The sequence below is a fragment of the Perca fluviatilis genome, chromosome 4 (assembly GCF_010015445.1).
Source record: "Perca fluviatilis chromosome 4, GENO_Pfluv_1.0, whole genome shotgun sequence".
Classification (NCBI taxonomy): Eukaryota; Metazoa; Chordata; class Actinopteri; order Perciformes; family Percidae; genus Perca; species Perca fluviatilis.
In genome coordinates this window covers 3,759,389-3,771,790 of record NC_053115.1, presented here as the reverse complement: position 1 = coordinate 3,771,790, position 12,402 = coordinate 3,759,389, and the positions used below count along the sequence as shown (strand labels likewise).

The window sequence follows — 12,402 nt, the reverse complement described above, 5'->3', positions numbered from 1 at the left end:
CAGCTGAATGTAAACCAGTTGGTCTCTCTTGGTTTGGGTAAAGATATCCAAGATGACTTGTAAGTATGCTAAATGCTTTTCATATCTCAATAATGAATCCTCAGAGCATGTACTTTAGGCTTCTTGCAATAATTTAGAAGCAAAAGAGTTTGGAGGGGAAGAGTTGTTGCTTGGGTTGTATTTATGTCGGTGTCACTTTGTTTTTGGTGGTCATGAGATTTAAATGTTTTTTTTTTTATTTTGTTTGCTCTTTATTTGTCTCATCTGTCCACTAAACCCTTAAAGGCAAAGTCTGGAGATATTTTTTGTTATTGTTAACAAATGCCATAAAAAGACCAAAACAATGAGTGGATCCTACTAACACGTATTTTCTGTATAGTCAAAGTCTAATATACATCTTATTCCTCTGTTCCTCAGACCTCCATTGTTGTAAAAAGAAAAAACTAAACTAACTAAACACATCAGGTACCTTCATTATGATGAACATATACTGTAGTTCATTTTGAGTCCCACAAACATTTTCTTTCTCACTGGATCACCAAATGTGTATTAATGCACCACTAAAAATAGTCCCACAAAAATGCACTATTTACTTCTGTTTGAGTAACATTTTCTAAAAACTACAGTGCCCAGCTGTTTTGGTAAATTATGTATCCTTTTGATTATACATTTAAAAAGAACTAAACATTAAACATCACATTTTTGTTTTTTTACATACAATACATATATTTTTGTCTTCAGTAGGATCAAATGGGCTTGTGGATGAGTGCCACAAACAGGGTCAATGCATTCTCATGAACGGGTTCATCATCATCATGATATCGTACGAAAGGTTATGCACACTAAAACTTAAGATATTATACGAAAACTAGGAGACCGCTGGCTGGTCACGCGACATCGGCTACAGAGCTCCGTGCTACAGAGCGGCAACACCGGCTACGTTGCTCGGCATGGTGCTCGGCATGGTGCTCCGTCTGGTCAGCGGTAGTTGGTGGTTCAGTTAACCGAGAATAGGTGACTGCGCGCCGGGTACAGAGCACCGCGAGCTGCCGGTATTTCAGCGGAGATTACGGTTAAGTTTAGGCAAGAAAAAGTGAGCGTTATGCGACAACGAAAGTTAAGTTTAGGAAAAAGGTTGTAGTTTGTATTAAAACACCCCCAAGGACCACACAGTTCCTGGGTGAAAGACTTTTTTTTTTCCCCCGGGAAGCAAACTCCACTCCCTGGCTTTAAAGTCCTGTGTGTCCACCCATCACCCCGACTACCTTGTATTCAGCATGTGATGCACACAGCAACAACAAAAAACTTGTAAATCATACGAATTACAGCGCTTATCTTTTTGTAGCTTTTTGAACGTATGGTTCATGAGAACAGGCTGACAGGGTGGGGAAGTCAGAAAGTATTGAGAGATGGACTAACGCGCGAATGATTTTGGCGTTTTCATGGGATTTGTTGATAATAACAACATATAGAATAAGGCCAGGCTGATCCTTTAAGCCACAATAAAAGCTAAAGTACCTGTAGGTAACATTGTCTCCAAATTCAAAAATAAAATAAACATTTCTGAGGGTGTGGAGGGATGACAGTAAACGATGAAAATAAAAATAAAATGTAACCATTAAACCTTTCCTGTCCAGATTAAATTTGGATTGCAGTGCTGAACGTGGCTGTAGTGAAACCCATGACATGTTTATTAATATTCTTATCTTCAGCATGGATGTGTGAAATCTTTAAAAGCTCCCTTTGGGTTTAAGGTTGAGTCATTTTTTATCTTTTCTGTCAATGACTTTGTTTTTCATCATTGTTTTCGTCACAGTTTCGACACAATGTTTACACTGTTAAAATAAACAAAACTAAGAACTATTAGTAAAATGAAAATTTATTTTTTGTGCAAATAATGTACTTTATCAATGTTGGATCTATGTAAGTCTTGTGTAAGTAAACAGAAAATAAATTTTTTTTTGGTGGTATGTTCACGGAAGTGTTTAAAATGAGAAATAAAACACATTGTGTATGCTTCACAGTGTGTTTAGTTGTAAAAAATTAAATAAAAAAATAACAAAATGTTTAGCTGCTTGCTCAGCTTGTTAAATTGTTGGTGTTCTGAATAAAATGTCTCAATAATAATTTCCTCCCGTGCCTTTGTCTGCATTTCTATGCCGGAGTTGAAATTGCTGGCTGACATAATCACACTGGTTGAGTTTAACTTCAAGCAGACCTCACAGACCTTATCGCACAAGTACAACCTGGCCTGGCCTGGCCTGGCCTGGCCTGGCCTGGCCTTCTCAAGCCTTCATGCAGTACTGATCCGCCATACTAACAGGGCTGTTCTCACACAGGAGCTTTTTTTTTGTGTGTTTGACATTCGAGCCGGGGGGGGGGGGGCAACAAAAGAAAACTCATTGTAGCAGCTGAGACCTGGGAGCACGAGCACATATGGACAAAACAAACATGCTAAATAAACATAGGTTTATTTTTTAAAGCAGATTTGAAATTAAATTGTAACAATTTAATTCGCCCTTATGAAATCCAATCGCGGCACGGCTGTGTTGGAGCACAATAGACAGACGGTGGCGGAATGCCCCGACACTTAAATTCAACTAAAATGTAACAGTGAACAGTCAGTGTTGGACCTAAAGTGTGTTGAGATGCCTCTCCAAATGAAGAATCCAAGCGCAATCACACCATAAAACGTTAAGAAAAAAGATCAGTATTTTGCCGTAATCCAATGACATGAAAAAACGTCATCCACAGCGATCAGCAGATCCACAAACAGAGTCCCGGTGTATCCAGCAAGGCCTATACAAGCGTCACATTCACCAGCCAGCTCCAAACAGGTGAACGAGGTGAACTTCGCCGTTTAAATAAAGTGGGAATAAAACATATAAAAGTCCAAAACGCGCAATCAATTAGTAAGCTGACAGCAAAGGTATATAACCATGGTAAAGTACATGGACATCTTACCGTGCCAACGTTGCTATAAAGGTTGCCTAAATGCCATGTATATAAATACCGTGGTAAAGTTGGTTTTATATTGGACGCTGGATATTCGACATTCGAAAATATTTTGTATTCACCTTAACGAATAAAATCAACTTACTGATTCACTATTTATATACATGGCAGCAATCTTTGCAACGTATGGCACGATATAAGTTTTTGTCCAGACTAGTCACATAATTATTTTGATGGGTCATTCTACAGATTTGGTGACATTTCTGTAGTGTCGGTGTCCCAAGATGTAGTACTGTTATAACTTTTCAGAACAGTTATCAAACTTAAATTACAACGTTTCAAAGTGTTACATGTTTTTAATATGGAGTAGAGAATATGATTTTAAACAGAGATGAATTTCAATACTTATATGTTTGCTTTTCTGAGTATTAAGAATTTTGCCTGTCCCCATTGACCATCATGCAAATGGCGTGACTAATTTTGAGTACTGTGTTAAATAATGTTTTCTTTTGTTAAATTAATTGTATATGCCCCCTTTTCATGCATAATGCATTTTCTCAGCAAAAGACATTTTATTGTCAGAGAAATTTAGGCTTTTACCCCTGTCCTTGTATTTCTTTCAAACCTGTAACGCAACAATTGCCCCACTCACAATGAAATAATGGTTTGATTCTTTGGACAAAATTTATGAGGAAGTCGCATCATAAAAGTCTTAAGAGAAGCCTGGTGTGACAAGTGGTAAGCTGCTCTCTCACTTTTTATAAATATTTCATGTTTTTTAAGCACATATGGGCCTTGTCAATCTCAGGTATTCAACTCTGTTGGGGGGGAAATTCATAGTTAAGAAGATTTTACCAAAAATGGTTTTTATAGCTATGAAGTATAACAATGTCTGAATTGAATAAGGCCATGTGGCACACTGGTAGCTGCTAGCATCCCGAATAGCATCAGGTTAGCACAACATCTTCAACCCTATCACATTCAACCCCATCACATTTTTCAATGTTAAAGGGTTGAATAGCTGTTAAATCTTAGCAATATTTAATGTATATTGCTTAATACCAATCATATTTTCTTGTTGATGTCAATGTTTGTTGTTTACGGTTTTACAGTATTAACTAAAAGTACAAGGAATTTTTGAAAATAATAAGTTAAAAATGGTAAGTGAAAATGGTAGGCCTGCTCCCTCTTAGTGGATTAGTCGACTAATCGGTGGTTTTGGTCTTAGTCAACTTAGATCTCTTTAGTCCATTAGTCAGGTCTGATGCTGTTTTCATGCTGAAGGACTTATTTCCAAGAAACGTACGAGCTCATCTCTGGTAAACACAAGAATTAAAGTGGTGCTTTTGCATGACTCTTAGTGGAGAAACTCAGATTTACAGATCTGTCGATTAAATCAACTAATCGATTAGTCGATACGATTGAATGAGTGTTAGTCGACTAAGAATTTCTTCAATCGAGAACAGCCCTAGAAAATGGTGAACAAACTGTAGGCTTAGCTATAACGTTAAGATGTTTGCTCAATGTTCAAACAGACATTCCTGCCATTACTCTGGATATTTCTATGAAATCAATTAAATGTTGTAACTGTTGTTAGTTTATTAATGTGTTTTAATCTGTCTAGATTTCATCTAGATTGTTTAGATATGTTGACAGTAAGTTTAAAAATGTTTAAAAAAATGGCACATTTCTCACAAAAGAAGGATAAAATATATCACATGTGATGCTTTTCACTCAACCCTGTTACATGATTTTCAACCCTGTTGCGGTGCATTCATACATTCATCCCTGTTATGAGATTATTGTTTTACATTTTTGTATTAAATACACAAAATATAACATCAATAGTGTTTTTATTGTGTGTATTAAATCAGGGTAAATAAGTCTATTTAAATTTTTTCAGGAATTACGCAGCATTCTTGCACATTTCTAGCGAAAATGTGGTGTTGGATTAGAAATTTCTTCATCGTAAACTGGAAAGGATGGTGCTGGTCAGTTTTCCTTGATTTTCTCTTTAATTACAATATGCCATTATTTACAAGGGACATCTAAACTGTGAGATTATGCCAGAAGCTGATCTCAAGCTTATTGTAAAAATTAATAGTTGAATAACAATATGACTGTGACGGGGCTGAATTAAATTGGGACTTGTTTGAGAAAATAATGCAGAATAATAAGTTAATATGGGAAAAGGTATTTTTTGTCAAGTACACACATTACTTTGTCACATCAAATAAAAAAAAGCTTCGACAATGGTCCAGGTGAGAGCCAGAGCCCTGAAAAAATATTTTTACTAAAGCAGTAGGCCTATATGAAATCTGATATACCTATCACCATTTAGTTGTTGTGTGTTTACTGTGTTTTGTGCCGTACTCCCCCTGTCCCCCGCAAACTCCGCGCATGGTCAAACAGCTTGGAGAACGGCTAATAAGCAAAAATAAAATATGTAAAAATATTGATAAAAGTGTCCATGCCCAGTCTTGCCAGTGTAGCCCAATTTGATATTTTAAAATTTTAGAAAACCAACCTAGGGTTGATGCATAGACTGCATAAGTGAAGACAAAACATCTGGATCGTCCCCAGGGTGGTATTTTAGAAAGCAGGTTTAGTGAAAATGAGTTTGATAACCCTGAGATGAGGGTAACTCTGGGTTTTCTGTTTCAGAAAGAGAGGTAGCTTAACCTCAGAGTCAGTTACTATGGTAACTGAAGCCAAAACATCTGGATCGCCCCCTGGTGGCTGGCTGCAGTAGACATCATTGTTAGGATAATTATTAATCAAAGAATGGACAAGAATCACTGAAGTTCGTTTTTACTTGCAAGTAAGGAGTCTGTTTACAGCACTCACAGCAGAGTACAGAAAGTGACTGAAGATTGTTCACAACAGTCTTTTTTAAAAGGAGTTGGGAGTCAAGTTAGTTATTCGGCTCATGCACACCCCTCCTGGTTACACGCTCTGCCCTCAGGATACATCCTGTGCTCTTTACAAGGTCACTCAGCTTTCATGGTTAACACACGAAAGACAGAAATACTAAAACAGCAGTTTGGATGGAACAGTCATTAACCCCGCCCCCCTCCATGTTAGTGGATGGGACATGAACCCAACTTTTTTTTTTTTAAAAGTGCACATCAAATACATTTTTCCCAAAGATTTCTTTCATTTAAGGTTGTTCTGCTCATGCTGATGTATGTTCAAGTGTAAGTTGTTTCTGATAAGTGAAGTTTTTATTGGTTATTTGACGCTATAAAAGCGGAGTGATACATCATGATTGACTCACGATTGGCCGGGCGGGTGTATGGGCGGGAATTCGATACCGCGGCTCCAACGCCCGATCGCTACTGCGCAGACTCTTCCACCAAAATTACAAGATGGTGGCGCCTGTATCTGGTATATTTTGGCTTCAGTTTTGTACAGTGGGAAGAAGTGGAGACCTTTTTTTTTCTTTTTCTTTTTTTTACAGCTGTATACATTCAACATCAGCAACAGTGTATAACCAATGCTGGTAGTAAGTAGTAATGCATTGTGCGCTCAGGTCAGTGTATCAAACCCTAACACTGTGTGACGGCTGCTTTGATATCAGCGATTCCAATCCGTGTACGGATTGTTTTCTGTCCAAATGTCCATTAAGACTACAGTTAGCATCCATCATATGTCCAGTCCAGCAGTCGGTTAATCAGAGAGGCCCTTGAAGTTGGGTTCTGTGTAAGGTGGTAAGGCGGTCTGCTGGCTCAGAAGTTTGTCCATGATGGCCATCTCTGCGTCCTTCTTCTCCACCTCGTCTACAGGAGTCCAGGACATGTCGTGTTGGAGTTTGAATGCACCGACAAAGGTATGAGGGCAACTGGGACCCCATTCCTTCAGGGGAGAAGACACAGAAAGTATGCTGTGGTGAGAGGTGCAGCACGTAGTCAGAGGTCAATAGTTTGGTGTCAAAATGTCAGTCTACAAACCCACAACTACCTACCTTAAACATTTTTTTGTTTAGGAGCTGAAATTATATATTGAATACATGAAATTCAAACACAGGACTTTCCCCCCGGAGACCGGGGATAGTGTCCTGCTTGGGACGTTTCCTGTCCACGTTTTTCTTTTTTTTCCTCCTTAACCCAACCGTAGCCTCGCGATAAAACGCCACGTGGCTTTAGAAAGTGGCGTGTATGTTTACATACGTTGCAGACTGCCGTCCGCTGTATACAGCGTAGACATAACCAGATAACACGCCACTCGGCTTTAGTGGCATGTACGTTTACGCGAAGTCACGATGCCATGTTGAAATCATAGTGGATATCTAATCTCAAATCCAACCGGTCTGTGTGTTGGTCCCCTGCTCACTATCAACTCCCTTCTGGGTTACATGAACTTTTAACACTAAACAAACGCATCCAACTGTCACCATTACATACAAGCTTGCAGGTGTTTGGTTAGCCAATCACTAGTCTGTATCGACAACGTTTCGGACTATGGTTAACTGCTCCTCAGATCTCTGCAGGGTAAATCCAGACAGCTAGCTAGACTATCTGTCTAATCGGAGTTTGGTCTCGCACGACTAAAACTACTTTTGAACGTACACATGTTCCACCAAAACTAGTTCCTTCCCGAGACTATTTAGCAGAGGCACCGTGGCTCCGTCCGGAGCTTAGCCCCGCCCAAGACGATTGTGATTGGTTTAAAGAAATGCCGAAAAACCAGAGCATGTTAAGTGTACAGACAGTTTATTAAAAAGACAGTTTATAAAGACCGTAGCGTTCACGTATACAAGCAGGCGCCATCTTGGGAAAACAATCATGAGCAGTCGAACGCCGCGCAACCATACATAGCTCGAGCACGGCGTTCGTCGTTCGACTGGTCATGCCTGTTTTCCCAAGATGGCGCCTGCCTGTATACCTGCCTATATATGCCTGTGAACGCTACGGTCTGTATAATCTCTTTTAATAAACTGTCTGTACACTTACAAAGTTCTCAATGCTTCTGTTTACATGTAGGGGCCCTCATTATGCTACCGTGGGAGTGTGGTGCTATTTTGAGCCTTGGTAGTGGTGTAGAAGAGATTTACCCTCTACCCTGAAGGCTAGCATTAGCAGCTAATCAGCGGTTTGCGGTAACTTGTTTCAAGCTAGAGACACATTCGATTAGCATGAAAACATATCCCAGAGAACCGTCGACTCTGTACACATGTGTTATTAACCCCTAGGTTCATTTTACGCCGGAATTGTCCTTTAATGTATCAGCATGTATCAGAATAGTGCAGACCTTAGGAGAGATGATGGAGAAGTATTTCTGTGCAGATGGCCGCTGGTAGAGGTAGTACATGTTGCCTGGTTTTTTCACAATGTTGCAGGCAGCATGGTGGAGGTCAGCATCTCGTTTAGCATCTTCTAAAACCTAGAAAGAGAGAAGACAAATGTGTGTACTGGACTGAAAACATGTCTTCTTTTGTACTTACATCTTATTTTTATTAATGTGCTTTTTTTGCAAATAGGTTGTTGTAATATCAGGAGGACAACGGGTCACATCTGAACATCACCCAAGAGTTTTTGCCTCCATTATGATCACATGACCACTTTAGGGTTGTGCTCTAATAGATGCTAATAGGTGCTAACAGATCACCATCCACAAAACTCAATTTTGGATGGTTTAAACCCTGCCCCGTTTATGCATCCTGACATGATCATCTAAAAACTACCTACAGTAGAATAAAAAAAATAATAAAGAGTACATGCAGCAACACCATATTTCTACCAACAGCCCATTCATTGTGTGTGTGTAAACAGACTGATCTCATGAAGTTAGCGTATGTATGACACGCCAGTTGGTATGCCATTATTGGCGTTATCAAGACGCATGCTCGCTTTTTAGCGTGTTTATCAACGGCGTTTGGCCTCCATTGACTTACATTACCTTGCGATTGCGTGTGAATTGACGCCGTAGCGAGTAGTATGAAAGGGAGAAAATCTGCGTAGGGAGGTTGGTTGGTCAAACAACACGGGACACCCAGGAGACCGGGGATCGGGTCCCGCGTGTCACGTTTCCTAAACTCCAACGGCGCTTTCTTCTCGGGATCACACGCCAAGTGGCGTGTACGTTTACGTCCGCGGTATCCGGCGTAGACATACACGCAGATAGCTCAAAATGCGCACAGATAACACGCCACTTGGATTAAGGAAGTGGGCGTGTATGTTTATGCGAAGTCATGATGTCACGTTGGTTTAAGAGCCAATTAGCGCTTAGGGCATAAATAGGTACCAATCTTTAGTTAGTCAGGTGTTCTACCCAGAAGCACAGACCACCAGTTTTTGACCACACACATCTACACGCACACAAACCCATACATGCCACAGTCACCGTTTGTTTGTAATGGAATTAAATAGAACTACTGGTTAGAACCGCTAATACGACCTGGACTTTAAAACGTACAATATGTAACTTTCTGCCGCTAGGGGTCTCTCAACCAAAACAATGGACTGTAAACACAGACTTTTGAGGACGTTGGCAAGTTGCGTGGAATTATGGGAGTTTTTATTGCTAAACACTATCGTCGATTAGAATTCATCTGTTAACGGACGAGTTTACCCATTCAAGTTTATTCACGTTACATTTATTAATGTCATGCTAATAATAATAATAATAATAATAATAATAATAACAGCTGCATTTTCCCCAACATAATTACGTTTTTCTTGATTCAATCTGTATTGGTAGCTAGCTGACCAGTTAGCTAGTGAGCCAGCTTGCTAACATTAGCGGCTAATGTTAGCAGGTTTTACCACACGATCACAGTATATTTCACATGGCAATGTCACCTTTTGGATTTTACTGGCAGACAGGGTTTGTTCTAAACACGAAGGGGGGAGACAAATATATAACATAACATAACATAGGTATGGTTGTTTTTAGACATTTTAATGCAGAAAAAAAAAAAAATCACATTTTGTACCTTTTAATTGATCAAACAAGGTTAAAAGTGGGTCAACTACAGTATATTCATCCTGTGGTACAACAGCTCAGCCTGAGTCTACTGTGTGTACTGCTGTTTTTGCTGCTTACCTTTTTGGCCTGTTCCTGTAGGTATCTGATCTGGTCGGCAATGACTGTCAGTTTGTTGCAAGCGTTGGCTTTAATGAAGTCATCTCCCTAATAACAAAGTAAAAGTATTTTCACAACGGTTGGATCCATAACAGAGGGTGTTGATTTATATAACTTGACAGAACAGAAATGATCTCAGTCCACGGGCCAGATGTTGGAAACACGCTCTCCCAAGGAGATTTTCCTCCCATTTATTGCACAATTTGTTAAGCCATCTGAAATAAAAGAATGCCTAAAAAACTGTACATCATATGGGAAAAACACGATGGTTGCCAAGGGAAAAAATAAATAAAAAATCCTGTAGAGCCTACATCCTATTCTGTTTTTATGACTTCATCATTCTAAAAACCAGAACACAAAAAATGTTGCAACAACATATTTTCACTCCTGCCACCTAAAAAAACAGCATTACTAATCGTGTAACCCATTTTTTGTAATACAGAATTAATGTTTAGCTGACTATCCATCCCATAATCCCATAGGGGCAGTGGTGGCCTAAAAGGTTAAAGAAGTGAGCTTGGGACCGGGAGGTCGTCGGTTCAATCCCCAGACCGACAGGATAAAATCTGGGTGGGGAAAGTGAAAGAGCAGTGCTTGTCCCTCCCTCATTAGCACCACTGAGGTGCCCTTGAGAAAGGCCCTTAACCTCCATAAAAAAAACATTTACTCAATCATATTAGTGAGTTAGTAGCATAGAACAGTTGAAGGTATTTTAAAAAGATTTAAGGCTTTTGAGAAAACTTTCGGGGCTGGAGCCCCACTACCAGAAGCTCCCTCCACCCTCCCAATACCTTCTGCACTTGAGATGCCAGGGCCACTAGGTCCATGGGGTCTCCCACTCTGTTGGTCTGGTAGGAACTGACCAGTTCCAGCCCGCTGGGGGTGCTGCTGCTCTCAACCAGAGTCACTGCAAACAAGTACAGTCACATCATATTATTGTCAATATATTGCTTACTCTTGGGGGAATTACTAGAATTGTTGGGGCTTTGTACATTATAGAGTGTGGTCTAGACCTACTCTATCTGTAAAGTGTCTTGAGGTAACTCTTGTTATGATTTGATACTATAAATAAAATTGACCGAAATAATCGTGATTAAACTTTTTTCCATAATCGAGCAGCCCTACATCATAGAATGCATGAAACTAGAGCTGCAAAGATTAAATCGATTCGTTGTCAACTATTAAATTAATCTGAGGACGTCATCTTGTCACTTTGGGAAACACTGATCCACATTATTATTATTTTATTATTTTGGACATTTCATTTCTATGCTGCTAACATCACTACCACTGTCACAGCGACGTCATAACGTCACTGCACTATCACAACATCTGCTACGATTAACTTATTGACAAATAATATCTCATATGGCTTTGTAATATAACGTAATACTATATTTATTAAAGAAACCCTTCACTAGAGTAATTTGAACTTTAAACGGTAAATTGTTTATCTAACGATACTATAACATCGCAGATTTACATAAGTATATGTAATCCACATGTACACTTATGTAAATCAGATTTAGAACAGTTTCTGAATTGATTAACCCTCCCTTGAGTTGTCTTCCCGTCGACAGTGCAACTTTATGTTTTTCTGGGTCGAAATTTCAACATTTTGTTGTTCTTTTTCTACACCTTTCTACGATTTTTTTGGTCACTTTTTTCACTTTAAAAATAAAATAAAATAAATGTTTTTGTCGATTTTTTTCCTGCGTTTTTGTAGCTTTTTCCAACATTTGTCACTTTTTTCAACGTTCTTTTCTCACAGCTCTGATATAGCACGTTTTTGTAAACGGGTCAAATTTGACCCGAGGACAACAGGAAGGATAAATTGCAGTTTAGTTAACGTTACAGCAATAATACGGTAATAATACAGCAATAATACAGCAATAATACGGTAATAATACAGCAATACCGTTCGCGTTTCACGTTCACCGCAGCTGCTCGACAAGTCAAGCTGCCACTCGGGACACACATATGGTTTACATGTAGTTCATTTAACACCAAATGTAACCGTATTAACACTGACAGTGTAAGCTGGTGTTACCTGTGGTGGTTTTGTCGGGCTGACTGGGAAGGCTGACCGTCCTGTCCATGTTGTCTTCTTTCACTTTTTACTACTAAATCCTCTCGGGAGTGACTTTATCAAATATATAACCTCTCTCTGACCACCTGCAGCTTTTGTAACCAGCTAAATAATTGACCAAAATATACCGGCCGGAGGCTTCACAGGGTCCTGAAGATCCGCCCCATTTTGCCTACAATAGTAGTCCTAATTTGTGCCTGTATAAAGACTTAGAAATAAAAGCTGTATCTGAGCTTATTTTACTATTATAAATTCATGTTTTAAATATGCAACCG

General features: G+C 39.3%; 1 protein-coding gene across 1 annotated transcript; it reads right to left on the bottom strand.

The window, feature by feature from the left end:
- Positions 1-5,750: 5,750 nt before the first annotated feature.
- Positions 5,751-12,297, bottom strand: c4h1orf50 (chromosome 4 C1orf50 homolog). Its single transcript, XM_039799099.1, has 5 exons — positions 12,089-12,297; positions 10,830-10,945; positions 10,000-10,086; positions 8,206-8,337; positions 5,751-6,810 (listed from the first exon to the last, which is right to left on the bottom strand). The coding sequence occupies exons 1-5, from the start codon at positions 12,135-12,137 to the stop codon at positions 6,625-6,627; spliced, it is 570 nt and encodes a 189-aa protein (XP_039655033.1). The 5' UTR covers positions 12,138-12,297; the 3' UTR covers positions 5,751-6,624.
- Positions 12,298-12,402: the final 105 nt, after the last annotated feature.

Coding starts and splice junctions, on each gene's coding strand:
- c4h1orf50 (XM_039799099.1), bottom strand. CDS start 12,137: ATGGACAGGACGGTCAGCCTTCCCAGTCAGCCCGACAAAACCACCACA. Junction 10,946..12,088: donor GCCCGACAAAACCACCACAG/GTAACACCAGCT, acceptor ACTTGTTTGCAG/TGACTCTGGTTGAGAGCAGC. Junction 8,338..9,999: donor TACAGGAACAGGCCAAAAAG/GTAAGCAGCAAA, acceptor CTCTCTTTCTAG/GTTTTAGAAGATGCTAAACG.